Source organism: Macaca thibetana, chromosome 13 (genome assembly GCF_024542745.1).
Source record: "Macaca thibetana thibetana isolate TM-01 chromosome 13, ASM2454274v1, whole genome shotgun sequence".
Lineage (NCBI taxonomy): Eukaryota > Metazoa > Chordata > Mammalia > Primates > Cercopithecidae > Macaca > Macaca thibetana.
The window spans coordinates 97,611,907-97,639,799 of record NC_065590.1 but is presented as its reverse complement, the minus strand read 5'-3'; the positions used below and the strand labels follow the sequence as shown (position 1 = coordinate 97,639,799).

At 45.2% G+C, this 27,893-nt stretch overlaps 2 protein-coding genes across 6 annotated transcripts in view; both read left to right on the top strand.

Moving 5' to 3' along the window:
* The window catches only part of CPSF3 (cleavage and polyadenylation specific factor 3), a 51,750-nt gene extending 35,200 nt beyond the window's left edge, over nt 1-16,550 (top strand). For 3 of the 4 annotated variants that reach the window (XM_050753903.1, XM_050753905.1, XM_050753906.1), the window contains 4 exons: nt 1,733-1,820; nt 9,639-9,708; nt 13,379-13,475; nt 16,367-16,550. In XM_050753903.1, coding sequence (XP_050609860.1) covers nt 1,733-1,820; nt 9,639-9,708; nt 13,379-13,475; nt 16,367-16,468 — 357 coding nt within the window. In that variant the 3' untranslated portion in view covers nt 16,469-16,550. Of the gene's footprint in view, nt 1-1,732; nt 1,821-9,638; nt 9,709-12,369; nt 12,527-13,378; nt 13,476-16,366 lie in introns of those variants that run through there. The other variant, XM_050753904.1, reaches the window with a different exon arrangement.
* IAH1 (isoamyl acetate hydrolyzing esterase 1 (putative)) overlaps nt 1-27,893 on the top strand; it is a 359,243-nt gene that overhangs the window by 327,542 nt on the left and 3,808 nt on the right. The window contains exons 2-6 of one of the 2 annotated variants that reach the window (XM_050753952.1): nt 17,957-18,054; nt 19,322-19,374; nt 21,535-21,683; nt 24,602-24,763; nt 27,717-27,835. In XM_050753952.1, coding sequence (XP_050609909.1) covers nt 17,974-18,054; nt 19,322-19,374; nt 21,535-21,683; nt 24,602-24,763; nt 27,717-27,835 — 564 coding nt within the window. In that variant the 5' untranslated portion in view covers nt 17,957-17,973. Of the gene's footprint in view, nt 1-17,956; nt 18,055-19,321; nt 19,375-21,534; nt 21,684-22,354; nt 22,474-24,601; nt 24,764-27,716; nt 27,836-27,893 lie in introns of those variants that run through there. The other variant, XM_050753953.1, reaches the window with a different exon arrangement.

Here is a 27,893-nt window from a genome sequence, read left to right as displayed (position 1 = left end):
AGGCTGGAGTGCCGTGGTGTGATCTCAGCTCACTGCAACCTCCACCTCCCAGGTTCATACGATTCTCCTGCCTCAGCCTCCCGACTAGCTGGGACTACAGGTGCATGCCACCATGCCCAGCTAATTTTTGTACTTTTAGTTAGAGATGGGGTTTCACCATGTTGGCCAGGATGGTCTTGAACTCCTGACCTCAAGTGATCCACCCACCTCGCATACATTCTATTTTTAAAACAAAAAAGATTTGTCAGCTTTGGTCCCAATACAATCCTGTGATTTAAGTCTAAATTTGATTCATAAGGCTAAAAGCAACTAAAGAAAGTATCAGGCCAGGCCCAGTGGCTCACAGCTGTAATCCCAGCACTTTGGGAGCCAAGGCGGGCGAATCACCTGAGGTCAGGAGTTCGAGACCACCCTGGCCAACATGGTGAAACCCCGTCTCTGCTAAAAGTACAAAAATTACCCAGAAGTGGTGGTGGGCACCAAAAGTCCCAGCTACTTGGGAGGCTGAGGCAGGAGAATCACTTGCATCTGGGAAGCAGAGGTTGCAGTGAGCCAAGATCGCACCACTGCACTCCAATGTGGGTGACAGAGTGAGACCCTGTCTCAAAAGAAAAAACGAAAAACAAAGTGTGAAAAGGAGTAGTTATCTATAAACATGAAGTTACATACAACAATATGTAAAATGTTAATATCAGAAAAAGGGAGAAAGTTATTAGAGACATTAATTTAGCTCATTCTACTAAATACTATTAGAGTCTGCGTATGATGGCTCACACTTGTAATCCTAGCACCTTGGGAGGCCAAGGTGGGCAGATCACTGGAACCCAGGAGTTCAAGACCAGCCTGGGTAACACAGCAAGACCCTGCCTCTATAATTCATTCATTCATTTATACATGCATAGTAGGTAATATATTTTTGTTCCTAGGGTAAACACGTCAGAGATTGTTTACCCTAGGAACAAAAGCCAGGGGATCTGAGGCTCAGTGTGAGAAGCAAAAGTAAATATTTTAAAATATTACGCTCTTGGCCAGGCGCTGTGGCTCCCACCTGTAATCCCAGCACTTTGGGAGGCCGAGGTGGGCAGATCACCTGAGGTCGGGAGTTCGAGACCAGCCTGACTAACATGGAGAAACCCCATCTCTACTAAAAATATAAAATTAGCCGGGCGTGGTGGTGCATGCCTGTAATCCCAGCTACTTGGGAGGCTGAGGCAGGAGAATCGCTTAAACCCAGGAGGCAGAGGTTGCAGTGAGCCAAGATCACGCCATTGCACTCCAGCCTGGGCAACAGGAGCAAAATTCCATCTCTAAAAAAAAAAAGAAAAAAAATTACCCTCTTCACATTCTGTCTGTAGTCATATGCTATACTAAATATAAGCATTAGGAATTTGAGTTCAGTCCCAGTACCAGTAATTATCCTGTACAAGTTACTTTTGAGTCAGTTTTCTCTTTTATAAAATGAAATTAATTATGCTATTTGTTATGAAAATTAAATGATAATGCCTATAAAACATGTCAAAAGGAAGTGCTCAGTATAATTTTGTTCTTTATAGAATATTAGAGAAGTATTGTAGTATTAATTTCAGTAAACAGTGAGTCAGTGAATTTCAATGAAAATACTGGAAGCAGTAGTTCCATATGTAGAGTCCATGGTTTGGTGGGTTGTAGTCATAGCTTTTGTGGTTGGTCACTATAGGTAGGTCACTTCCTAATTCTGCCTTTTGCTTTCCAGTGGCTGGCAAACCCTTCTAATGATATGTATGCGGATACAGTAACAACTGTGATATTGGAAGTTCAGTCAAATCCCAAAATAAGAAAAGGTAAGAGTTCATTTATTTTTATCCTTTTTTTTTTTTTTTTTTTTGGAGACGGAGTCTAGCTCTGTTGCCCAGGCTGGAGTGCAGTAGCACAATCTCGGCTCACTGCAACCTCCGCCTCCCAGGTTCAAGCGATTCTCCTTCCTCAGCCTCCCGAGTAGCTGGGATTATAGGTGCCCACCACCATGCCCAGCTGATTTTTGTGTTTTTAGTAGAGATGGGGTTTCACTGTGTTGGCCAGGCTGGACTTGAACTCCTGACCTCGTGATCCACCTGCCTCAGCCTCCCAAAGTGCTGAGATTACAAGTGTGAGCCACTGCATCAGGCCACTCATTTTTATCCTTTGTTTCATTTTTCTTATGTTTCTGTGAACTAAAAAGCAGTAAATAGACTCCTAACAAACTTGATCATTTCTGTGTGATCTTTAAGATATAAAATATACACAGCAATGCGTATTGTTAGTATTTTGCTTATTTTTATCCTGGCTCTTCACTCATACTGCAAAAACCTGGCTGTAGTTAAGACTAAGATAAAATCCTTTTAGAAGCAGTCCTCTTAAAAATAATTGAATCTGAAATTCCAAAATATTGATGAATTGAGCCAGTTAGATTAGGAAGATATGCTACTATCTTCATATTTAATAAAATTTGTTGAACAGAATTGAATCACCCTGTGGGACAATTTTCAAACAGAGAAAACAGTAAAGATATTTTTGTGTTATTTGATTCTATTTTATACTTAAGTCAGCATAATATGTCTTTTTTTTTTTTCTTTTTTTGAAACAAAGTCTTACTTTGTTGCCCAGGCTGCTCTCAAATGCCTGGGCTCAAATGATCCTCTCACTTCAGCCTCCTGAGTGGCTGAGACTACAGGCATGAGCCACTGTACCCCGCTCTTTACATGTTTTGAGCTGTGAGTCTCTGGCATATGGAGTAGTCCTATGTGCTGTGCTGGGGAAAGTGACCGTACAGGAAGTATTCTGGGAAGCCTCAGCCTTTACCCTTCACATGCCATTAGATCCTGGGCTCTGAGAGAATATTATTGTTCTTTGAAAATACACAGTTAGTTAGTTCTTTGATTTCATGAGAAAAAAGTTTAGCAGACTACTTTATAATTCATTTCTTATGCTGCATCTGTAATATAAACAAATAAATACTTAGACAATCTAAATCTGTTATTCATTTGAGTCACTGGTATTTGAATTTGTTTTCAGTAATCGTAAGAATGATCATTTGGACATCATTTGATAACTTGTTTTAGTTGAATTAACTCATGGGAAATGGCTCCTCCCATGTGCCTGTAACACAAGAGACAGCTGTGCGTTTATATAAGCCACAGAAGAATGCCGCACCCTTGATTCTTACATGATGCTTAGGGTCACAGTCTTAATCCTGGGGTACAAAATATTGACAGAAAAAATGCGGTTGTCAATTTTCTCTTACAGTTGGGCACGGTGGCTCACACTTGTAATCCTAGCACTTTGGGAGACTGAGGCGGGTGGATCCCTTAAGGTCAGGAGTCTGAGACCAGCCTGGCCAACATGGTGAAACCCCGTCTTTTCTAAATACACAAAAAAAATTAGCCGGGGGTGGTGGCAGGCACCTGTAATCCCAGCTACTCAGGAGGCTTAGGCACGAGAATTGCTTGAACCTGGGAGGCGGAGGTTGCAGTGAGCAGAGATCACGCCACTGCACTCCAGCCTGGGTGACAGAGTGATACTTCATCTCGAAAAAAAAAAAAAAAATTGTTTTTCTCTTACTTATCTTAGGTGGTAAAAATAAAGGTGTGCAGGGTGGGAAGGAGGATCTTTTTATTTATTTATTTATTTTTTTGAGACACAGTTTCGCTCTTGTTGCCCAGTCTGGAGTGCAATGGCCCAATCTCAGTTCACCGCAACCTCCGCCTCCTGGGTAGCTGGAATTACAGGTGTGCACCACCATGCCCGGCTAATTTTTCGTGTTTTTAGTAGAGACAGGGTTTCTCCACGTTGGTCAGGCTGATCTCAAACTCCCAACCTCAGGTGATCTGTCCGCCTCAGCCTCCCAAAGTGCTGGGATTACAGGCATGAGCCACCGCACCCAGCTGCAGGAGGATATTTTTATTTATTTTTTTTATTTTTATTTATTTTGAGATGGAGTCTCTGCCTATCACCCCGGCTGGAGTACAGTGGCGTGATCTCAGCTCACTGCAGCCTCCACCTCCTGGGTTCATGCGATTCTCCTGCCTCAGTCTCCTGAGTAGCTGGGATTAGAGGCATCCGCCACCACGCCTGGCTAATTTTTGAATTTTTAGTAGAGACGGGATTTCACCATGTTGGTCAGGCTGGTCTCAAACTCCTGACCTTGTGATCTGCCTGCCTTGGCCTCCCAAGGTGGTGGGATTACAGGCTTGAGTCACCACACCAGGCCTAGGAGGATCTTTTTAAAAGATCATGAGTAAGGAGTGGTGCAGAAGTTAGGAAAGTGGCGTGGGGAAGAGGGTTAGGTGCGGAGAGCAGAATCACGCCCAGAGGCTTTGGGCCACGCAGCTTTCAGCTCTAAGGCCTCCATCCTCTAAGAGCACAGCTGGCCTTCACTTCCTATCTTAGTCTGTTCAGTTCAAGTAAAATGCCACCAAGGTTGCTTTCTCTTCACTATATTCTGATGCCCTTTTGTAAAATGAAGTCTTTTTTGTAATAGTCAACTAATTAGAAATTGATATACTTTTCTGAAAAATGAAGTTTCTATGCAAAAATGGCATTTTTTTAGGCCGGTTAGGATGTTGTGTGACTGCAGGGTCTTTGGTGATGTTTAGGGTCTGAGCTCTGCCAGCCTGTTTTCCGTTTGGCAGAGGAGGGATCACAGAGATGTCAGGGTGGCATCGGCTGTTCTGATGAGGCTCTGCCTAGCAGTGGCGCTGAAGAGCAAGAGGCGCTGTGGCGTCAGATCATCTCCACAGAGCTCATGTGTGTCTCACACAGGAAGGAATGCATGGCCTGTCGTAGGTTGGTTTGCCTTTATCTTGATTATTTCTCTTAATGCTCCAGTCCAAAGTGAAATGTACCTTTACTCTAATCAGCAGTAATTGAATTTAAAATAATTATCACTATTTTATTAGTGATCCCTCTGACGCTAATAATAAAAACATTCATTCCTTTGGTTAGCCTCTGGCCATTGCAGCAGAGGTTCATTGCAGACAGGTCAGGACTGCGCTGTTTCCATGTGTTCCGTGTATTTAGCGTTTGTTGAGCTGGTTGGGTGCCTTGTGTTTCCTAGTTCTTCCCCATTTTGTAGTTTATGGAGAATGAGGTTTTATATTCCTCTGGGATGATGAAGTGCTTGCATATTTTCATTAACATTCGACAGATACTTACCGAGCACCCAAAGTGCTGGGATTACAGGCATGCCTCGAAATGCTTGCAAAACATCAGTGAACAAAGCAAACAGATCTGCCCCCTCCAAGGATCTGACATTCTGGTGTGTCCCAGGGCTTCCTGATAGGGTCTGGAGTTGGGCACATCCCATAGAGTCTTGCTGGCTATTGTAAGGACCTCAGACTTTCAGTGTGAGTAAAATGAGGCAATGCTGCAGAGCTTTGAGTGGGGCTGAGACAGGATCTGATAGTTTTTAAAGGATTACCGTGGTGCTTGCTGAAAGTAGACTGTTAAGAGGGCAAGCAAGAAAGTAGAGGCTCCAGCTGGGATCTGCTTCAGTCATCCAGGTGGCACACAGTGGCCCAGATTAGGGTGGAAGTCGTGGGGATATCGCAAAGTGGCTGGATTCTGGAGTTGTTTTAATAAAGCCAGCAGTATTTCCTGTTGGATTAGCTGTAAGTGGTGACAGAAAGAGAACAGACAGGATGAACTTTAACATAATGATCCGGGGTATGTATGTGATACATTAGCATGGCGAGTTGTCACTCGCGGGGCTAAGTTTTAATAAGTAGCACTTGCTCCTTTCAAAGGTGACAAGTATTGCAAGAACTGGTACACATGACACTTACACTGCTCAGGAGGAAGTTGATTCTGTATATTTATTATTTATCACACTGACTTCTTCCTATCCAAACCTGGGATTTTCACATTGAGAGCAGAGTCAGCGACTGTGGCCCACAAGCCACACCTAGCCCGCCTGCTTTGGTAAGTACGGTGTTACCGAAGCACAGCCGTGCGCACTGGTTCATCTCCTCTGATGCCTCTTTCCTGCTACAGCAGCAGAATTGAGTCATTGCGACAGCGACCCTATGGTCTGCAAAGCCTAGAATGCCATCTGGCCATTTACAGAAGAAGTTGCCCTCTTCTCAAGGCACCTCTGTGAAACAATCCCATTCTTCCTTGATGGCACTTTTCTCCCTTTTCATAACTTAGCCTCCTGACACTTCAGTCCATATTCTGGAAACAACTTGTATTTGTATCTGCGGGGGGTGTGTGTGTGTGTGTGTGTGTGTGTGTGTGTGTCTCACCACCAACCTCAATTTTTGTGTCCCCATTCTTAACCAAAGGGGAAATCTTACATATTTTCAAAATACATTATTTTGTTTTTATATTCCATAACATTCTTCTGTTTTACATGGCACCTGTTTTCAGCATGTGTGTGTCCTGTTTTGACACACAGACCTATTAAGGACAGGCATACGTGTCGGACGATTGTATATTCTGTGTTTAATATGATCTCATGTGTCTGATGAGTTTGTCTAAATATTAATGCAGGAATTTGCAAATATATATATACATACATATATACACACACATAAACTTTGGAAAGTTTCAGTAGTTTCATAGCTTAGATATTTATTTTTTAATATATTTTGTGAGACTGTTTTTACATGTCAATTAAGTGCTTATTTTAGTAATTAATAATAAAACTAATGATAATTAAAGTATAAAAGTTCTATTATGTAGCTTTCTTGGCTAGCACCTGGTTAGTTTTTTGTCTTTGTGTTTTTTTATATTTTTATTTTACTTTATTTTTCGAGACAGGGTCTCACTCTGATGCAGGCTAGAGTACAGTGGTGCGATCTCAGCTCACTGCAGCCTCGACCTCCTGGGCTCAAGTTGTCCTCCCACCTCAGCCCTCCAAGTAGCTGGAACTACAGATGTGTACCAGCATAGCTGGCTAATTTTTGTATTTTTTATAGAGACAGGGTTTCTCCATGTGGCCTAGGCTAGTCTCAAACGCCTGAGCTCAAGTGATCTACCCACCTTGGCCTCCCAGAGTGCTAGGATTACAGGTGTGAGCCTCTGCACCTGGGCTTTTTTTTTTTTTTTTTAAATGGAGATGGGGTCTCTCTATGTTGCCAAGGCTGGTCTCAAACTCCTGGGCTCAAGCAGTCCTCCCTTCTCAGCCTCCCAAAGTGCTGAGATTATAGGCGAGTAGTTAGTTGTATATACAGTTGAAATTCATGGATTAAAAAGAATTAGATGAACTATGGTTTGAATTATAGAATAGTTTAGGAGAAATGACAATTTTGGGTCTTTTCCATAGAGTAGATTGAAATAGGTATGTGGGAGTGCAGAATTGAGTTAATAAAGCTACACTTAGATGATATACTATTTTAAAAAGTCATAGTGTTACATGAGAAAGTAATTACTTGGGCTGAGAAATTGAAAGTGCATTGAAGAAATCATAATTTTTGAAGTCTCTTTGAAATGACAGAGTCTTAGCCAGGCATGGTAGCACACAAGTAGCCTAGCTACTTGAGAGGCTGAGATGAGAGGATCACTTGAGCCCAGGAGTTCAAGGTTACAGTGAGCTAGGATAGCACCACCGCACTCCAGCCTGGGCAACAGAGCATGACACTCTTTCTAAGGAAAAAAAAGAAGAAAGAAATTGCAGTCTTATATTACATTTTCCTGTTGATAGGTGAGTCCATAAGATTATTTCTGGTATTTTCCCCCATTTCATACACACACACATGCATACACACACACATACACATGTATATATATAAAAAATATATAAAAGAGGAAGTTGATTATGTATATTTATTATTTATCAAACTGACTTCTTCCTATCTAAACTTCGGATTTTCATATTTGGACCAGCCCAGCTTTCAGCTCTAAGGCTCCCATCCTTCTAAGAGCTCAGCTGGCCTTCGCTTCCTATCTTAGTCTGTTCAATCCAGATCAAATGCCACCAAGGTTGCCTTCTCTTCATTATATTCTGATAGCCTTTTTGTAAAATGAAGTCTTTTTTGTTCGTTTTATATACATATATATATATATGAACATGAAATTAAATGGTAAAAATATTCATATATATAGGCTGTATGTGTGTTTTGTCTGAAGGATTTTAAAATTCTGCACTATTTTTTTGTGACAACATTATTGATACATAATTCACTTACAATTCATCCATATAAAGTGTAGAATTCAGTGATTTTTTAGCATATTAAGGGTTGTACAACCATCACCACAATCAACTTTAAAACATTTACCTCACACCAGGCCAGACATGGTGACTCACACCTGTAATCCCAGCACTTTGGGAGGCCCAGGGGAGCAGATTGCTTGAACCCAGGAGTTTGAGACCAGCTTGGAAAGCATGGTGAAACCCCGTCTCTACACACACACACACAAAATTAGCCGGGCATGGTGGTGCATGCATGTAGTCCCAGCTACCTGGGAGGCTGAGGTGAGAGGATCACCGGAGCCCAGAGGTTAAGGCTGCAGTGAGTTGTGATCACACCACTACAGTCCAGCCTGGGCAACAGAGCAAGACCCTGTCTATAAATAAATAAATAAATAAACAACCACCTCCAAAAAGGAACCCCATATCCCTTACTTGTGATGCCCCAATCTCTATATTCTCCCCAACTCAAAGCAACCACTGAGTTACTTCCCGCCTCCCTGGATGTGCCTGTTCTCAGCGTTTCAGATAAATGGAATCATACAATATATAGCCTTGGATGACTGGGCTCCTTCACTATGCTGTGTTCACGGTTCATCCGTCTTCACATAAATTGGTCCTTCATTCCTTTTTATAGCCAAATAATTTCCCATCGTGTGGACACAACACATTTTGTTTATCCATTCATCCGTTGATGGATACTTTGGTTGTTTCTATTTTACGGCTTTTATGAATAGTGCCACCATGGAGATTTGGATGTCAGTTTTTCGGTAGATACACGCTTTCATTTCTCTTGGATCTATACCGAGGAGTAGAATTACTGGGTCAAATGCTCACTGTTTAACTTTCTGGGGAAGCGCCAGACCATGAGCTCTGCGCTCTTTTGCTACTGGTGACGCGCTGAGCTGTGGAATGAGGGGTCAGAGCATGTCTGAAACTCCATATTAAGGGGGCTAATCTTCCCAAACTGTCAGGTTTCTTTGTTTGGGAAGGAAAGCTGAGTAATTTAATAGACAAGTTATTTTAAATATTAATTTTTATTAAAATAATAATATCTAATAGAATGCTAAATTTATACCACATTTTAGATAAAAGACTTCATAGATCTCTGAGTTTGAATATGCCCCTAGAATTCCTGGAGTTATTTTAATTGCCCGTGATCATAAATGTAAAGTTTGAGAAATGTGGGAAATAAAACTAAAAGTAATATGAAGTGCCATTTTGTGGTTCTTTAATAAGAACATGAAATATTGGAGAAAGGGTAAAAAGATGTAATAGAAAAATTTTTTAAAAATACAAATAAAAAGAACATGAAATTAAATGATGAAAGTATCCATTTCCTTTAGCAGGCAAATAATACAAGCCCATGCTTGTCACTTTAAGGATTCCATAGTTAACCACTTTAACTTATCAGTAACCAGATTCTGATTATTGATTTGGAAATTATTCTGAATAGGAATTTAGAAATTGAACTCTGTCGCTTTTTTTTTTCCAGGTGCAGTACAGAAGGTTTCTAAAAAATTAGAAATGCACGTTTATAGCAAGAGGTTGGAGATCATGCTTCAGTAAGTTTTTCACCCATTATTTCTCAACAAGGTACTGACAGTGGGCTACAAGGAGGCCTGGATTCGGCTCTGGCTCCTACAAGGACTGGGGTGTGGCTCTGACCAGGCCACTGCACTGCTCTGAGGCCTGCTTCTCTGTCAGGAAGGAGAGGGGTTGGAACCGTTCCCTGCCAGCTCCGCACTCACCTGTGGCCTGCTAGGTCAGCCATTGGTGTTTCATGTAATACACTGCTTCAGGATGCTGGCACAGTCAGCGAGGGTTAAAACATTCTCTTCAAGGACAAGTACAGAAATCTTAGCTGAATGTTACTGTATCTTCAAGAATTATTTTATGTATTGTTAAATGTGAATTCTTTGTAAAATAGTGTTCTTCTAGACTCTTAGATCATCTGTAAGCAATGAATTACCTTTAAACTAAGTATTTCTCTTTATTTTATTTTATGTTATTTTTATTTTTGGGAGATAGAGTCTTGCTCCATTGCCCAGACTGGAATACAGCGGCGTGATCTCGGCTCACTGCAGCCTCAACTCCCAGGCTCAAGCAATCTGCCTTAGCCTCCCGAGTAGCTGGGATCACAGGCTCGCACCACCATGCCCACTTAATTTTATTTTTTTGGAGAGACAGGGTCTCCCTATGTTGCCCAGGCTGGTCTCAAATTCCTGGGCTCAAGGGATCCTCCTGTCTTGGCTTCCCCAAATGCTGGAATTATAGCCGTGAGCCCTCACCCCATTAGACATTTTAACAAAGTAAGGTGTCCTCCTAGTTTAGAAGGCTTTTATGATTTCTGTCCGTTCCTTCCTTTCCCCAAAATTCTACACTAACGTTTTTTTTTGTTTTTTTTTTTTTTTTGTAGACATAAACTTTCATTTCACTCTGTTGCCCAGGCTAGAGTGCAATGGCGCAATCTCGGCTCACTGCACTCTCCACCTCCCAGGTTCAAGCGATTCTCCTGCCTCCACCTCCCAGCAGCTGGGACTACAGGCATGTGACACCACACCCAGCTAATTTTTGTATTTTTAGTAGAGACAGGGTTTCACCATATTGGCCAGGCTGGTCACGGACTCCTGGCCTTGTGATCCACCTGCCTCCGTCTGCCAAAGTGCTGGGATTATAGGCGTGAGCCACCGCACCCGGCCCACTAAAGCAGCAGTTTGGTGGCTTTAAAAAAAAAAAAAAAAAAAGATAGGCTTTACATGATGACTTTGCTTATAGAAGTTGTCATACATCTTCAAAACAGTATTCTCTGTGTTGTCATTTTGATTTTAAAGAACATTCCTCTCATACAAAACCAGCTAACAGTGCAGGCACAGTGATTTCCATGGCTGTTGAAAAGGCCACAGATTTTACTGGTTCCTACCCCTGGAGCCTCTGTTCTCTCAACTCATTTTGCAGAGGACTTAACTCTGCCAGTGTTGAAGTCTGAGTATCTTAATCATTTTTACATCCTTGACCCCTTTGGCAGTCAGGTAAGGCTGTGGGGCGGGGGGCGGGAGACATACATATATGCAGTTCTACCTTTGATTTCAAGGAGGTTAGACAACCCCCTCCCCACCGGCTATCCCGGGACCCCAGGTTAAAGAGCCCTATTGTAGAAGGTGGGTGTTGGTGACCAGGGACTTGACTACAACAGTCCTGTTGGTGGCTCTGTTCCCAGAGGCTCTACAGAAATAGAAAACCTGTGTGACCCTGCACTGGCCCCGCTCTCCCACGTGCTGCAGTCAGGGTGCAGAGTGGAAGTTCACATCACTGCAGCTGGTCCTCGGGAGCCGTGGGGAGGGCAGTCTGTGGGAGGCCGTGGCTCTTCACTGGACCTTCACTCTGGCCTTCCTCCCTGTCCTCCTGACACCACTCCTCCCACCTCCCCTTCCTCTCCCTCACCTCTCACAAATACACCAGAACTATTCAACTCTGAGGAACAAGAGTGTGAGACAGCCTCCATTCGACCCAGGAATGGGAGGTTCCCATGTCCTGAAACTTCAAAGCCAATCGTACCCTTAAAATTGCAGCTGTTTCCCCAGTTGTTTAAATACTTAGGATTAGATAGGAGTAAATGTATTGGTTTCTTTAGACAAGCCAACAGTGGATCACATGGAAATAAAACCTTTTTTTCCTATCCTTTTGAATACATTTCTGTATTTAAAATATAATCTTTTTGGCTGGGTGTGGTGGCCCACACCTGCAGTCCCAGCACTTAGGGAGGCCAAGGCAGGTGGATCACTTGAGATCAGGAGTTTGAGACCAGCCTGGCCAACATGGCAAAACCCCATCTAAAGTACCCCTACTAAAAATACAAAAATGAGCCAGGTGTGCTGGCAGGTGCTTGTAATCCAAACTATTCAGGAGGCTGAGGGAGGAGAATTGCTTAAACCAGGAAGCAGAGGTTGCAGTGGGCCAAGATCATGACATACACTCCAGCCGGGGCAACAAGCAAGACTCAGTCTCAAAATAAATAAATAAAATATAATCTTTTCTTTTGGGCTAGGGTCCCAGCTAACTTTATTCACACATATGATGAACAGTAACTGCCTGAAGATGCAAGCAGTTGATTCCCACTCCCCGCTTCCCCAGCTTACTACGGTGTTGTCAGTGCTTAACTGTCCTAGGCTGACCATGGTCCGTGGGTCGTAGAGTCACTGCCTGCCTTTCTTACCTGCACTCAGCCTGCCGGTGGACTGCTATTTCCCAACACCTCTGTACCAGTGGGGACGATGTTGAAATTAATGATCAAAACTGTTTCTCTCGATGACAGAGGCAATGTCTTAGTGCCTTCTGTATCCCCAGCTCCTAGCACAGCACCTGCCGCATAGAAGATGCTCAGTAAGTACCGAGTTTAATTAAAGTAGGAGTGGACAGCTAGTGGGCTTGGGAGCCGTTTAAACCTGGATACCTGGATTTGAATGCCAGCTCAGCTGTTGACTAGTTCTGAGGCTTTAAGCAAATCACTTTAACTTCTGTGTCTTGTTTTCTTCACATGTAAAAGAGGATCCTTACCAAAATTATTCTAGGTTAAGATAATGTATATAAACCACCTAGCATGATGCCTGCTAAATAGATCATTCTTGAATAATAGCTGTGTATTTTCCCTGTTTTATAAACTTAATGAGCTGTATCAAGGCAAATAAGAAGCTTGTCTCAAGAATAAATACAGGCTGGGCATGGTGGCTCATGCCTGTAATCCCAACACTTTGGGAGGCTGAGGCAGGTGGATCACTTGAGGCTAGGAGTTCAAGACCAGCCTGGCCAACATGGTGAAACCCTGACTCTACTAAAAGTACAAAAATTAGCCAACTGCAGTGGTGCACACCTGTAATCCCAGCTACTCAGGAGGCTGAGGCAGGAGAATCAAGTGAAGTGAAGGCATAAATAATCTGTGCTCCCACTCAACAGTCTACTTTTGCATGTTGGCATTTGCTTCCAGTGTTTCCAACATTTTTTTCACGTTGTTCTTTCTATATTATTATGTTTGAATCTGGGAGGCGGAGGTTGCAGTGAGCTGGACTCTAGCCACTGCACTCAAGCCTGGGCAACAGAGCAAGACTCCATGTCAAAAAAAAAAAAGTAAATACAGTGTTCTACTTTAGAACTAGGACCTATCTTCTGTTTTACTTTTTTCCTTAAATATGTAAAGCTGGGCTTTTTCACTAATCCTGCATTTCTGCTTATTTTAAGGGACATATTTGGAGAAGACTGTATAAGTGTAAAGGACGACTCTATTCTTAGTGTCACAGTGGACGGGAAAACTGCCAACCTTAACTTGGAGACACGGGTATGTAGCTGCTCTTTCCTACGTTTCATAACATTTGGGAAGTGAAGTGAAGGCATAAATAATCTGTGCTCCCACTCAACAGTCTACTTTTGCATATTGGCATTTGCTTCCAGTGTTTCCAACATTTTTTTCACGTTGTTCTTTCTATATTATTATGTTTGAAGTTTTCCGTGTTTTTCCGGGTCACTGCATAGTACAAGATTCCCGTGTATGCCACTCCATTGCTGTCCTTTTCCATAGTACAGCTCACTTCACCTCAGACCTTCTCTAGTTTGGCATCTTGTTGACTCTCTAGCTGCTCTTCTGTTTGCACCAGCAAGATCCAAGTGGATTTTCCAAACAATAAGGTTTGAGAGGCCAGGTGCGGTGGCTTACACCTGTAATCCCAGCACTTTGGGAGGCTGAGGCAGGCGGATCACCTGAGGTTAGGAGTTCGAGACCAGCCTGACCAACATGGAGAAACCCCATCTCTTAAAAAAAAAAAAAAAAATTAGCCAGGCATGATGGCAGGTGCCTGTATTCCCAGCTACTTAGAAGGCTGAGGCAGGAGAATCCCTTGAACCTGGGAGGCAGAGGTGGCAATGAGCTGAGAGATAACACCATTGCACTTCAGCCTGGGTGACAGAGACTCTGTCTCAAAAAAAAAAAAAAAAAAGATACCTGCATTCATATGTTAATTGCAGCACGATTCACAATAGCAAATATATGGCCTCAACCTAAGTGTCCATAAGCAGAAGAATGGAAAAGGAAAATGTGGTATATGTACACAATGGAATACTATTCAGCCATCAAAAATAATGGAATTATGTCCCTTGCAGCAATATGGATGGAACTGGAGATCTTTAGTGAAATAAGCCAGGCACAGAAAGTTAGGTATCCCATCTTCTCACTGAGAAGTATACTAAAAAAATGTACACACATGGCCATAGAGAGTGGAATGATACACCATGGAAACTCAGAAGGGTGTCGGGGCGGGTGATGGGTACAGGGTTTGCTGTCCAGGTGATGGGTGCCCAGAAAGCCCTGATTAGACCATTGAGCTCTCTCTACATGTAACAAAACTGCACATGTGCCCCATACATTTGTACCAGCAAAAGATGAGGCAGGTTTATTCATGTGCACAGTTGTCCACTATGTATTGTTGAGTGAAAAAAAAAAAGTTACAAGATAGTACATATAAGAAATTATACTTTTTTTGTTTTTAATACATATGTTATATATATATATAATTATATATATGTGTTACTACACTGAAATGGTAACCGTAGTTATCATTAGGTCATAGGTGGTCTTTTCCTCTTTCCTAAGTTTTTAATGGGAAATGTTTATGGTATGATAAAAACCTTCTTTAAACAGCATATAGTGTTTTGTAGTTGAGCTTTAAGAAGTAACTAGAGGCCAGGCACGGTGGCTCACGCCTATAATCCCAGTACTTTGGGAGGCCGAGGCATGTAGATCACAAGGTCAGGAGCTCGAGACAAGCCTGGCCAACATAGTGAAACCCTGTCTCTACTAAAAATACAAAAAATTAGCTAGGCATGGTGGCGGGCGCCTATAATCCCAGTTACTCGGGAGGCTGAGGCAGGAGAATGGCGTGAACCCGGGAGGCGGAGCTTGCAGTGAGCCGAGATCGCACCACTGCACTCCAGCCTGGGTGACAGTGCAAGACTCTGTCTCAAAAAAAAAAAAAAAAAAAAAAAAAAGCCGGGTGCCGTGACTCACACCTGTAATCCTAGCACTTTGGGAGGCTGAGGCGGGCGGATTGCCTGAGCTGAGGAATCCAAAAGTAGCCCGGGCAACACAGTTAAACCCCGTCTCTACTAAAAAAATACAAAAAAATTAGCCAGGCATGGCGGCAGGTGCTTGTAGTCCCAGCTACTCGGGAGGCTGAGGCAGGAGAATTGCTTGAACCAGGGAGGCAGAGGTTGCAGTGAGCCGAGATCATGTTATTGCACTCCAGCCTGGATGATAGAGCGAGACTCCATCTCCAAAAAAAAAAAAGAACTAGAGGCCAGGCGTGGTGGCTCATGCCTGTAATCCCAACACTTTGGGAGGCCAAGGTGGGTAGATCATCTGAGGTCAAGAGTTTGAGACCAGCATAGCCAACATGGTGAAGCCCCATCTCTACTAAAAATACAAAAATTAGCCAGGCGTGGTGGTGCACCTGTAATCCCACCTACTTGGGAGGCTGAGGCAGGAGAACCCGGGAATCACTTTAACCCGAGAGTCGGAGGTTGCAGTGAGCTGAGATCACATCACTGCACTCCAGCCTGGGCAACAGAGCAAGACTGTCTCAAAACAACAACAAAAACGAAGTAACTAGAAGATTATTAGTGATTTTCAATCAAATTCAATACCAAATGTTGAGTAGATAGCCACATCCATTCCTTGCCAAGTAATTTGTGTGGCATAGATGAACTTCCCTGGAGTATCATTTACCGGATCAAAATGTGGGCTTTGATGTAAATGTAGTTTACTAGACTTTTCCCCAGTCTTTCCCCCCTGCATCAAATCATCACTAATTCGGACCATCGTGCCGTCAGGAAGCACTGCACGCCCACAAGTGTGTAGGGCGGCCCTTCTGTTTCATGGTAATCAGTCCCACTGTGACCTCTGCCCACAGAGATGGCTGTTCTTTTTTTTGAGACCGGGTCTCGCTGTGCCGCCCAGACTGGAGTGCAGTGGTGCAATCACAGCTCACTGCGGCCTCAACCTCCCCGGCTCAGTGATCCTCCCACCTCAGCCTCTTGAGTAGCTGGGACCACAGGTACACGCCACCACACCTGGCTAATTTTTTATGAGATGATGGTTCTTTAAGAGTATTCATTTATCTTCCATATAATGATTCTAGACTTAATGCTAACAAAGTCTTGTTTGTGCCTCACTTTCAGACTGTAGAATGTGAAGAGGGAAGCGAAGAGGATGAATCCCTCCGAGAAATGGTGGAGCTGGCTGCACAGAGGCTGTACGAGGCCCTGACGCCGGTTCACTGACACTGTTCCTGTATATGAACTTTAAAAATCCTTGACTGTACTTCTGTTACCTAAAATAAAATGCATTCGTTTCTCTGGGGGAGCCTGTCTACTTTTGATGTCAAATGGCCTTTATTCCAACAGCCTGAATACTGCTAAATTGCCAACTAATTTGTCCATTATTCTAGAACTAACTACTAAATAAACTGCCCATTATTTTAGAATTTATGGATTCTTCTTCCAGGCATATATGTGCAGTTCCCATCGAAACCATCAAGATGTGCCGACAGCAACCGCTGCTGGTTACCCTCTCCCATGGGGTAACCAATTTGAGTTCATAATAAAGATTCTAAGTAGCACTTGAATCTCTGTCTTCATCTCCACTGCTGCTGTTCGAGCCCAAGTCTTCTCTCCCCTCGGAATTCCTGCAACCCCCTCCATCTCCTCCCCTCCATCTCCTCCCCTACAGCTGATTCCTGGAACAGACTTGGCCTCGGGCCTCAGCTGCTTGAAGGCCTTAATGAAGTCCTTGTGATAAAGATGAAGTCCAGGCACCTTTGCTTCCTCTAGCAGGGCCTCTCAATCTGGGCTACCCGTGGGAATCACGTGGGGTGCATTACAAGTGCACCTGTACCCAAGTGCTGCTAACAGGAGGTGAGTTAGTCGGCTGGAGTGAGGGCCTTTGGTTGGATCTTATTTATAAAGCTCCCCCAGGTGATCCAAGCGAGCTTGGGATGAGTAACCTACTGCGCCGGCTCCCCTGGCCCTTCTGTTATTCATCTACAGCTCTGTGATTTCAAGGCATCCTTCCCACCCGTTTTTAGCTCGGCCGCCGAACTTCACTGCACAGTTGAGGTAAGAACGTTGCATTACAACCACGTTTTAACAGACGAATCCCTTGGAAATAACTCAGTGCTGTGCGTCCGCGGGGTTCCGTATCCGCGCATCCACCCAACGGCGGGAAAAAGAAAAGCGGCTGCGCGCGCACTGAACGTGCAGCTGCTTTCCCTTATCATTCGCAGAACCACGAGGTACTGCCAGGGTTTCCGCAGTGCCTGCGCCCTCTTGGGTGTTACAGGCCCTCCAGAGTGACGCCCGGCGCAGGAGGCCGCGCCCGCACCCCACGACCTCTTCCAGGGGGGCCTGGAGCAGCCCTCCGCCCCACCGAGGGCCAGCTGTGGTTCCCGCCGCGCGTCCTGCGGACACACTCCTGCCCTTTGCCGAACGCACCTGCACTCGCGGAGCGCAGGGTGCGCTTAGGGCGGCCCAGAACCGCTTTTCTTCTGGGAACCACGCGGCGGGACGCGGGTTTCGGATTCCCTGGGGGCAGCCTTGCTGTGAGTGAACAAGCGCGGAGGCCGAGCTTCTTGCAAACGGACTCCGGTGTCCGAGAGGCAACGACCTTTGTGCCTCACCAAAGTGACCGCTTGGGTGCCGGACGAGCCCTGCCCCTGGAACCCACGGGCGGCCACTGCGCAGGCGCCTCTCCCGGCTGGCGGCTCCGCCCCGCCCCGACCGGCGGCTCCATGGCGCTGTGCGAGGCCGCGGGCTGCGGGAGCGCCCTGCTCTGGCCTCGCTTGTTGCTCTTCGGGGACTCCATCACCCAGGTACCGCCGCCCCGAGGCTCGGCCTTCCGCCCCGGCCTCCCTGCGGGGTCGCTGCCGAGGCTCCCCGCCGTCCTTTTCGGCCCCTGAGACGGCTGGGCCGGAGGCCTGGCCACGCCCGTGGCGACCCCGGAGGAGCGACGGGTCCCCTGGTGGCCGCCTGAGGGCTCCCGGCACAGACGCGAGGGGACCCGGCCGCGCTGCCCGCCCCTCGCCGCCTCCCACCGGGTCGAGATGCGCGGTCGTCCCTTCAGCGCCCTCCTGGGCAGCGGCCATTCCCCTCCGGGTCCCGGTGAGCGACTCAGGGCGACCGCGCGCTGTGTCCCAAGAGGCCCCGCGGTCGGCTCCGGGCGGAGGCGCCGTGAACCCGCTCGCCGCACTCCCTGCGGGCACAGGTGGGGCCGTTAGGGGTTGACCTTGGAAGTAAAATGCCTTCAGGAATTAGGTAGAAAAGGACCATCCCTTCATCCAAGATCCTCTCACCTCCCGTGAAGGGAACGGTCTTCTAAATGCAGGTTCTTACTTCGGGGAGGGAGTAGAAAGTCCATTCCTGCGTGTGTCGTCCTCTTAGGACTTGCTTCACCAGGTTTTCTGTGTACGCCCCTAACTGGTAACATTAGTTTTAGGCATATGGGGCAGTCGGGGCTTCCCGAATTCCATGGGAATGTGTATGAAAAAGTGTTGATCCTCAGCCCGGTAACCTGCACAGCAGTGAGGCGGCATGGCCTTCAGTTTCCTCACTGACCTTTGACTTTATTTCCTGAACTTAGATTTCTGTTTGGCTTTTTTTCCCCCCCGGGTTTTTTTGAGACAGAGTCGCGCTCTATCGCCCAGGGAGAGCGCAGTAGCGCGATCTCGGCTCACTGCAACCTCTGCCTCCCGGATTCAGGCGTTTCTCCTGCCTCAGCCTCCCGCGTAGCTGGGATTATAGACGTGCACCACCACACCGGGCTAATTTTTGTATTCTTAGTAGAGACGGCGTTTCGCCATGTTGAGCAGGCTGCTCTCGAACTCCAGACCTCATGTGATCCGCCCGCCTCGGCCTCCCAAAGTGCTGGGATTACAGGCTGTTTAGCTTTTGATAGAGAAAAATCCCCCTCTGCTAAAGTGCTGCCAGGTGTACTTACCTGTAATCCCCAAAATGACCTCACAGTGAGGCAATCAAAGCCAAGAAGGGAGTGCGGAGAAAACAGAAGTTGGCCAATCAGAGCTGCCCTTGCTGAGATGCCCCGTTACAGTCATAAGTAATAATGGGCTTTTCTTCCTCCAGTTTTCCTTCCAGCAGGGTGGATGGGGAGCATCGCTGGCTGACAAGCTGGTCAGGTGAGAGTGGTTTCCGATACTTGAGTACTTGCAGATGGAAAATGTCTTAGGGATCCATCTTACGGATGGATAGTTCTGAACAGAACATTTCTCCTTTGTTAATTTTGCTTGCCTTCCCTAATCATATATAGGAGAAGGAACTGAAAAAATTTAGTCTTCACTCAGTCTGACCAATTAGATATTTTAGGGTTGAGCTCTGATGGCTGGGCAGATTCAGACAAATCAAGTAAATGGCCAGTGCCTCTTTGCTAGTCAACGGCAGACAGATCTAAGTCCAGCTGCTGTGATCGCAGAGCTTGCGGCTTTACTGCCACGCCACACTGGTAGGAAGCTACTTTGCCTTTTTTTTTTTTTTTTTTTGAAGTGCTGCCATGACTGAGACTCACCTTGTCACAATTCTGCCGCACTTTATTTTGGGTTTTGATGGTTTTTGTTTGTGACGGGGTTTCACTCTTGTTACACGCGTCCATGTGAAGAGACCACCAAACAGGCTTTGTGTGAGCAACAAGGCTGTTTATTCACTTGGGTGCAAGTGGGCTGAGTCTGAAAAGAGCAAAGGGAGATGGGCTGGGGCAGTTTTGTAGGATTTGGGGAGGTAGTGGAAAATTACAGTTAAAGGTGGTTATCTGTTGTTAGGGGAGGGGGTCACGAGGTGCTCTGTGGGGAGCTCCTGAGACTCACTGTCCAGGGGAGGAATGTCACAAGGTCGATTGATAAGGGTGGGGCAGGAACAAATCACAATGGTGGAATGTCATCAGTTAAGGCAGGAACTAGCTGTTTCATTCCTTTTGTGGTTTAACGGTTGCTCCAGGCCACCTCGATGTATACGTGCAGGTCACAGGGGTTATGATGGCTTAGCTTGGGCTCAGACGCCCGACAACTCCGCAGGCCGGAGTGCAGCATTGTGATCAGGCCTCACTGCAGCCTTCACCTCTGGGGCTAAAGCCACCATCACCTCAGCCTCCTGAGTAGCTGGGACCTACAGGCATTTGCCCCCACACCCAGCCCAGCACTTCATTTTAACGTATAGTGATTTCACTCTGTAAAATGGCTTGTCACCATTGTATCATTACAGACAAAAGCAATCTCACTTTGAAGGCAGGCTGAGTTTTGGTTAATGTTCTCCAGTTTGTAAATGTCGCCTGAGAACTTTGAGTAGTGTCATAAAAAGTGTCCCCTTGTGCTGCTTTGGAGCCCACTGCCTAATGCGGTGGCCTGCAGTTCTCCACTAGTGCTCCAGCTTCTCTGCTTGGTTATGCACATATAGGAATGTGAATACACCAAGATGAACCATATTGATTTACTAATCGTAAATTGAACCCCAGGAGTCATTTTAAGAAAACTTTATGGACAACTTTAAATATCTACAGAAGCAAAGAGTGAAATGAGCCCATCCATCCCTCCTCCTATGGATTATGCTGGATTATTCTGAAGCAAATCCCAAATCATCATTTTACCAAGACTAAGAAAACAAGGGTCCCTCTTATGTGACTGGTATTCTCTGAGGGGTTTTAAACCTACTTCCTGTTCCTTAACTGTTCTCCTCACTTGACATGTGAGGAAGGCTCACAGCACGCCCAGGGTCACACCTAGTCACAGATGGAGCCAAGAATAAATCCAGACAACCCGGCTTTTCCCTCCCCCCCCATTACACCTACAGTACCGTGAATCCAACTATTTTTAAGAAGGAAACAAAAAGCCTACTAATGAACCGGTTTAAGTTGAAACACAATGAATACTAAAACTAATCAAAACCAGAAATCTCAAATATTCTATAGACTATTTAAATATAAACTAAGTTCCAGGATATTAGTGACTTTACCTGAGATACTTGCTGAGATTATCTTTTGTGAACTCCATTTTAAAAGCACCCCACTATACCATGCTTGAAGTAAAATAGGCTGTAGACTTCATCACAGCCCCTTTATATAAAATTACTCCTCTCATGGAGGAGTATGGCATATTTACGTATATCTTTGAAAGGCTTAAGATTAGCATGCTTCAACTATGTTCTTGCTCCTATCAAAGTGAAACCTGGGGGTGGCTTAGAGACATGTGACGGGCTCAGAATCCCAGAGAGCACACCCTCACTAAAGGCTGGTTACTGGGACCATAAACACTTCTTGCCCACAATTCATCTTTTAAAATTTTTCGTTTCAGAAAATGTGATGTTCTGAATCGTGGATTCTCAGGTTACAATACCAGATGGGCCAAAATTATCCTTCCAAGATTAATCAGGAAAGGAAATAGCTTGGACATCCCAGTAGCAGTTACAATTTTCTTTGGGGCCAATGACAGTGCATTAAAAGGTAAAAGCATTTTTTATGTTCTTCTAGCTCACTTTTAATCATTTTTATGTTACAGCAAACTTACATTTAATATACTTTTTTCAACTGTTTACTTTCTCCCAATAGATACAGTTTTGCCAAGCTTATGAGTTCCTTGAGTTTATATGTATTCCTGGCTTTAACACTGGTGGATTTTATTCTCGACCTGGTTTCTACATGCCTCGGTTGCTGGCAGTCCTAATCTTGCAAACACTTAAATATTTTCTAGTCTGTTAGTGCTATGCTAGGTTTGTAATGTTTTTCTCTTTAGTTGATGCATGTGGCAGCAGAAAGCTTAAGGATACGTTGTGGTTGCATCACACTGATGCGGCTGGTGGAGTGTCTTAGGGGGAGGGTGTCTCAGGGGAGCAGCCACCCTGACCTCAGTTAGGCTTGAATCCTGGGCAGTGGTTGAGTGTGGGTTTGGAAAAGGAGATGGTCTCTGCTTGATTGCTGAAGAATTGCTGCTGTGACTAGAGGAAAGCTAGCTGTGTAAGAGGCCTTTCTTCCCTTTCTACTCTTGAAAAAAGCCTTCTGCATTCTATAAACAAGAAAAACCAGCCTTTGTTTTGGGAAGTGAGGTAGTCATCTTCCAGAAATTTCTTTTGTGCCCCTACTTGTGCCACAGAAGTGGTGTGGTCTGCTGTTCACAGGCACGCTGGGAGGCATCTGCGTTGAGGCTGGACATGAAGGAACACAGCTGCAGTAAGAGGAATTCTTGCTGCCTGCGAGAAAGATTATCTAGATTACAGGCATCGGGAGACCCTGCACGGTAACCATTCTATTTGGGAAGAAATTAATCTTCACTTTCTATCTTGTACCAAAAACTGTAAGAAAATTCAAAACAGAATTTTTTAAAAAGATGCGTTCTTATCAAATTTAGGAAAAACATTTCCTAAGAGCAGTGGAAGAAGCCACAGAGGAAAAACAGGTTTACGAAATAAACTTAAAATAGCTTAGGCTAGGAAAAAACTGAAAAAGAAAATGATGTGTGTTAAGGAAAATATCCAAAAAATGTGGCAGACGAGAGTAATGTCTTTAGTGTAGAGATCAATAAGAAAAATACTAACTCCAATAGAAAGTATAGGCAAAGGACAGGAACAGATAAAAGGAGAAATTTAACAGCAAATACATATTTGAAAATGTGTGAAAACTTAAAAAATGTCAATTAAAACAAGGTATTTTGATTTTTGACTCATAGGAGTAAAGCAATATGAAGCAGTAATACATACAGCTGACAGGCATGAAATAAGATTGGAACTCTTACGTTCCTGGTGAGAGAATAGTTTGTAATCCTCTGGAAAGCTGTGAGGCGGTATGCGCCAAGGGACTGCCCACGTGTAGAAATTCAGCCTAAGGAAATATTCAGATACGCAGCCAGATGTATGTGCAGAGATTTCTGTGTATTGCCTTTTTTTTTTTTTTTTTTTTTTTTTTTTGAGAAAGTTTCGCTCTTTTGCCTAGGCTGGAATGAAGTGATAAGATCTCGGCTCACTGTAACCTCCACCTCCCAGGTTCAAATGATTCTCCTGCTTCAGCCTCCCGAGTAGCTGGGATTATAGGTGCTTGCCAGCACGCCTGGCTAATTTTTGTATTTTTAGTAGAGACAGGGTTTTGCCATGTTGGCCAGGCTGGTCTCGAACTCCTGACCTCAGGTGATCCACCTGCCTCGGCCTCCCAAAGTGCTAGGATTTCAGACGTGAGCCACCGCACCTGGCCGTGTATTGCTATTTATAACAGCAGATTAGAAGCTGTACAGTAAGGAAACGAACATCGTGTGGTCACCCTACAACTAAATACCATTTTTTTGAGGACTATTTAGGGACACAGAAAAGCTCATAATATGTTATGTGAGCCAGGCATGGTGGCTCATGCCTGTAATCCCAACAGTGGGAGGCCAGGCCAGGAGTTTGAGACCAGCCTGGGCAACAGAGTGAGACTCTGTCTCAACAGCAACAAAGTTTGCCAAGTGTGGTGATGCATGCTCGTCCCGGCTAGTCCCAGCTTAGGAAGCTGAGCTGGGAGGGGAGGGTTGCTTGGGCCCAGGAGTTCCAGGTTACAGTGAGCTGTGATCACACTACACTCCAGCCTGGGTGACAGAGCGAGAACCTGTCTCTAAAACAATCTGTAGAGAAAAGCAAAATATAAAGTCTTCAGTGTGAATATAATCTTCAGTGCAAACTCATTTTTGTAAAAGTGTTCATTTCTTCATGAAAGGACTGGAAAGATATACATCCAAATGCCAACAGTGGTTTTCTGGGTGGTAGGATCATTGGTGATTTTTTTCTTCTTGATACTGTACTTACATGTGGTTAGCAAATGGTATACAATGACCCTTGTAATACTTCAGTGAGAGCCTGTCTAGAAAATACTCCTTTGCAGTAATAGTAGTAGTAGTCATAGGTGCCATTTGTTTAGACTGAGTGCTTGCTTTGTGAAGGCACCTGCTCTCAGTGCTGTGAACTCTTAGCTATTTTGATTTTCAGTCCTAGGAGGGGAGACCCTATTACCATCTTCCATTTTACCAATGAGGTACAGAAAGGCTAAGTATCCGTGGTTCTGTGGCGAGGAGTGACAAAGCCAGGATTTGAACCTAGGCCGTCTCACTCAACAGGCTGGGATCTTTAATTTCTTTACAAATTCAACGTAATTAATAACCATCTGGATACTAGTGATGAAAAGACAAGAGTACTTACAGTGCCCCTAGTTAGAGCCTTTGAAGTCTTGTTTTATGAAGAACTATACATTTTAATTCATTAAGGAGAAAACCTTCTGTGTTCTTGGTGTTAAACAATCCCCCAGTGACATCATGAATAACAGGCATTTGCAGAAGTGTGTTCACCTGAATGGTCACTTATAATAAATATGCATGGTTGAGTACTCCTGTTTCTCTTGAGCAGATGAGAATCCCAAGCAGCACATTCCCCTGGAGGAGTATGCTGCGAATTTAAAGAGCATGGTGCAGTACCTGAAGTCTGTGGACATCCCTGAGAATCGAGTCATTCTCATCACGCCGACCCCACTTTGTGAAACAGCCTGGGAAAAAGAGTGCATCATACAAGGTAAACAAACCACAGCCAGTCTCAGCAGATCTGGATAGCAATGCTGAGGGAAGAACTCTGATAAAACAGTGGTTTCCTGCCTGGGGCTTCTGTTTCTTATGGGCTCAGTATGTCCATTTCAGTCTGTTTTCAATCATCCAAAATTAATAAAAGTATAGCTTCCAATATGTCATACCTGAGACCTTTTTTGACATAGAAAAGGGATTCTGGCTTTGGATGGTCAGGAGGGAACTGGGAGCCTGGCATCTGCTGACCTTTACAGTTGCCAGGCTCCAAGGTGCACATGAAGGCCACTGACAACTGTGCAGAGCTGTGGTGCTCTGTGGGGGCTGGGCCTGGGGGCTGATGTGCCTTGACTTGCAAGTCCACACCTGGGGCTTTTCCTGGCACACGTGAAGCTGGGATAGGAATGATCGGATAGGAGTCGCCAGCTTTCCATATACTTGGGTCTCACATCCCTCAAGTGCTGTGTTTCCCATCCACCTTTGATTGAAAAACCTCTGCACATAAGTGGACCTTCACGGTTCAAACCTGTGTTGTTCAAGGGTCAGCTGAATGTTAATGTTGAAAATGTGCATTATGGAAGATCTTTTTTTTTTTTTTGGAGACAGTCTTGCTCTGTCAGCTGGAGTGCAGTGGCATGATCTCGGCTCACTGCAACCTTAGCCTCCTGGGCTCAAGCAAATTCTGCCTCAGCCTCCTGAGTAGCTGGGATCACGGGTGTGCACCACCACACCTGGCTAATTTTTGCATTTTTAGTAGAGACGGGTTTCACCATGTTGGCCAGGCTGGTCTCGAACTCCTCCGGTTATCTGCCTGCCTCAGCCTCCCAAAGTTCTGGGATTACAGGCGTGAGCCATCACCACGCCTGGCCTGGAAGTTTTCTAAGCTACCCAGAACTCAACATTCTAGGACAAATTATTGGCTTTGTAACACAGAACAGCTATTTCTCAAAGTATGGTCTGACTCAAAGTTAACTATTATTTTTAGGTAGATTTCTGGGCCCATTTTCAGCACACCAGATGTTTCTTATACACACTATAGCACGCATCCCACAGCTTTATGGAAGACTGTTACTGTCCCTACTTTACCAGTGGAGAAATTGAGTCTTGGAGAGGCTAAGACAGAACCTGCCCAAGATCACACAGCCAGTAACAGAACCCGGAATCAAATCCAGGAAGTGTGACTTCAGAGCTAAGTCCTTACTGTTACACAAGTTTACAGTTCAGTTGGGTTGTAGCTATGTCGCTTGCTCTCAAAGGGCCTGTCATCCTTAGAGGAGGATACAATGCATTCTCAAGTCACAAACAGCATATGTCAAGGGGTGCCACACACTGGAGGCACAGACAAACTTGGGGAGAAACCCCAGCCTGTGGGACATGGTGACAGTAGGCTCTGGGCATCACATCAGGGCAGACGGGCTCTATTGTTGTGAAATACCAGAGTGTTCTGCAGGGGAGGCGTTTAAGGCCCACAGAGCTCCACTGGAGACAACTGCAGACCCCCAGCTTGCTTCTGGGCCTGCAGCCATAACCGATTGGGGGGCAGTGTCGTCTTGGCTTTAACAGAAGGGAAAAATGTTACATAACACGGTCCACAGAAGTTGTTCAGACTTTTTGTCTACTGTTTCCCAGGAAAATAGTATATATGAAGTTCTGAATGTTTAATTTCATTTCCCCTTTCTAGCCTTGAATGTAGCCCAATGCAGACTTTTTAAAAGGTCAGCGATGGGCAAAGCAGGTAGAGGAGGGGTCTCGATAACTGGTCCGCTAGAGATTCAGCTGGTTATTTTTTGAGACTGTCTTGCTCTGTCACCCAGGCTATAGTGCAGTGGCTTGCTCCAAGCTCACTGCAGCCTCGACCTCTAGGCTCAGGTGATCATCTTGCCTCAGCCTCCCAAGTAGCTAGAACCACAGGCATGTGCCACCATGCTTAGCTAATTTTTTAATTTTTTTTGTAGGGATGGGGTAGCTAGTTATAATCTAGGTGAATTTTATAAACAATTGATCCCAAGTATGAAAGCCGGTGAACAGATCTCGGTGACGTAGATCCTGGGCCAGCTTAGGTCTTCCTGTGGCCCGCCTCTAGTTGCCCATAACCTCATGCTTTCTCTTTAATACCATTCTGTAGTCCACCTCCTGCCAGCCCTCACTGTCCTGTTTGCAGCCTCCTGAGCCTTCTCCCCTAGCCCCAGCCCCACCCTCCAAACCAACCTAGCACAATCCCCAGATACTGCACTCCAGCCTTCCCTGGTGCGGCTCCCTGGGAGGATGAGGCAGCCTGCGCTTGTTAGATACACTCAGTAGCTCTGTGCTAGTTGCTTTGCTGGAGTTTAGTCTCTTAATCCTGTCAATATTCCTGCAACTAGGTAGGCACTGTCATTATAAGGATGCAGAAAGCTTCAGGACGGTTAAGCAAGCTGTTCAGGCACACAGCTATTTAGTAAAAATTGTAGGCATCAAAATGTAGATCTCTGTCTGAGGCCTACAAATGATTTTGCTGTGCTGCGGTGCAGCTGTTTCATGTAACAAGCCAGCGGTGTCAGCATAGCATTCAGCTTCCATGGCCTGGCATTTCTTACCAGTGCAGACCTTACCCGCCCCCAGCCCAGCTCCTGCAGCCGGCACTCTCCAAGCAGCCCAGCCCTCCTGGGCCTTTTCTGCCTCTGTGCCTCTGTTCAAGGTGTCCTCTCGAACATCCTCCCTGGCGCTTCCGAAGGCTCTGGTTACCACTAAAGGCGGCTCCTTCCAACTGTACCTTGTCCTCTGCTGGGTAGAGCAGCACACCAGTAACCTGCAAGGCTCATCAACATATACCCTAAACCCTGGGGCTGGCCCAAGTGAGGTCAATATTTAATGGCATTTCGAAACTGTCTAGATGAGTGCAGTAGAACTTACACAAGGGCCAGCACTTGGGTTTATCAACTGCCACCTCAATTTCTTCTCTTCAATAGGTTGCAAACTAAATCGCCTGAACTCTGTTGTTGGTGAATATGCCAATGCGTGTTTACAAGTGGCCCAAGACTGTGGGACTGACGTACTTGACCTGTGGACCCTGATGCAGGACAGCCAGGTATGGTGGCTTGCTCAGTCCTCTCGGGCTAAATAGGATCACACAGAAGTAAACCAGG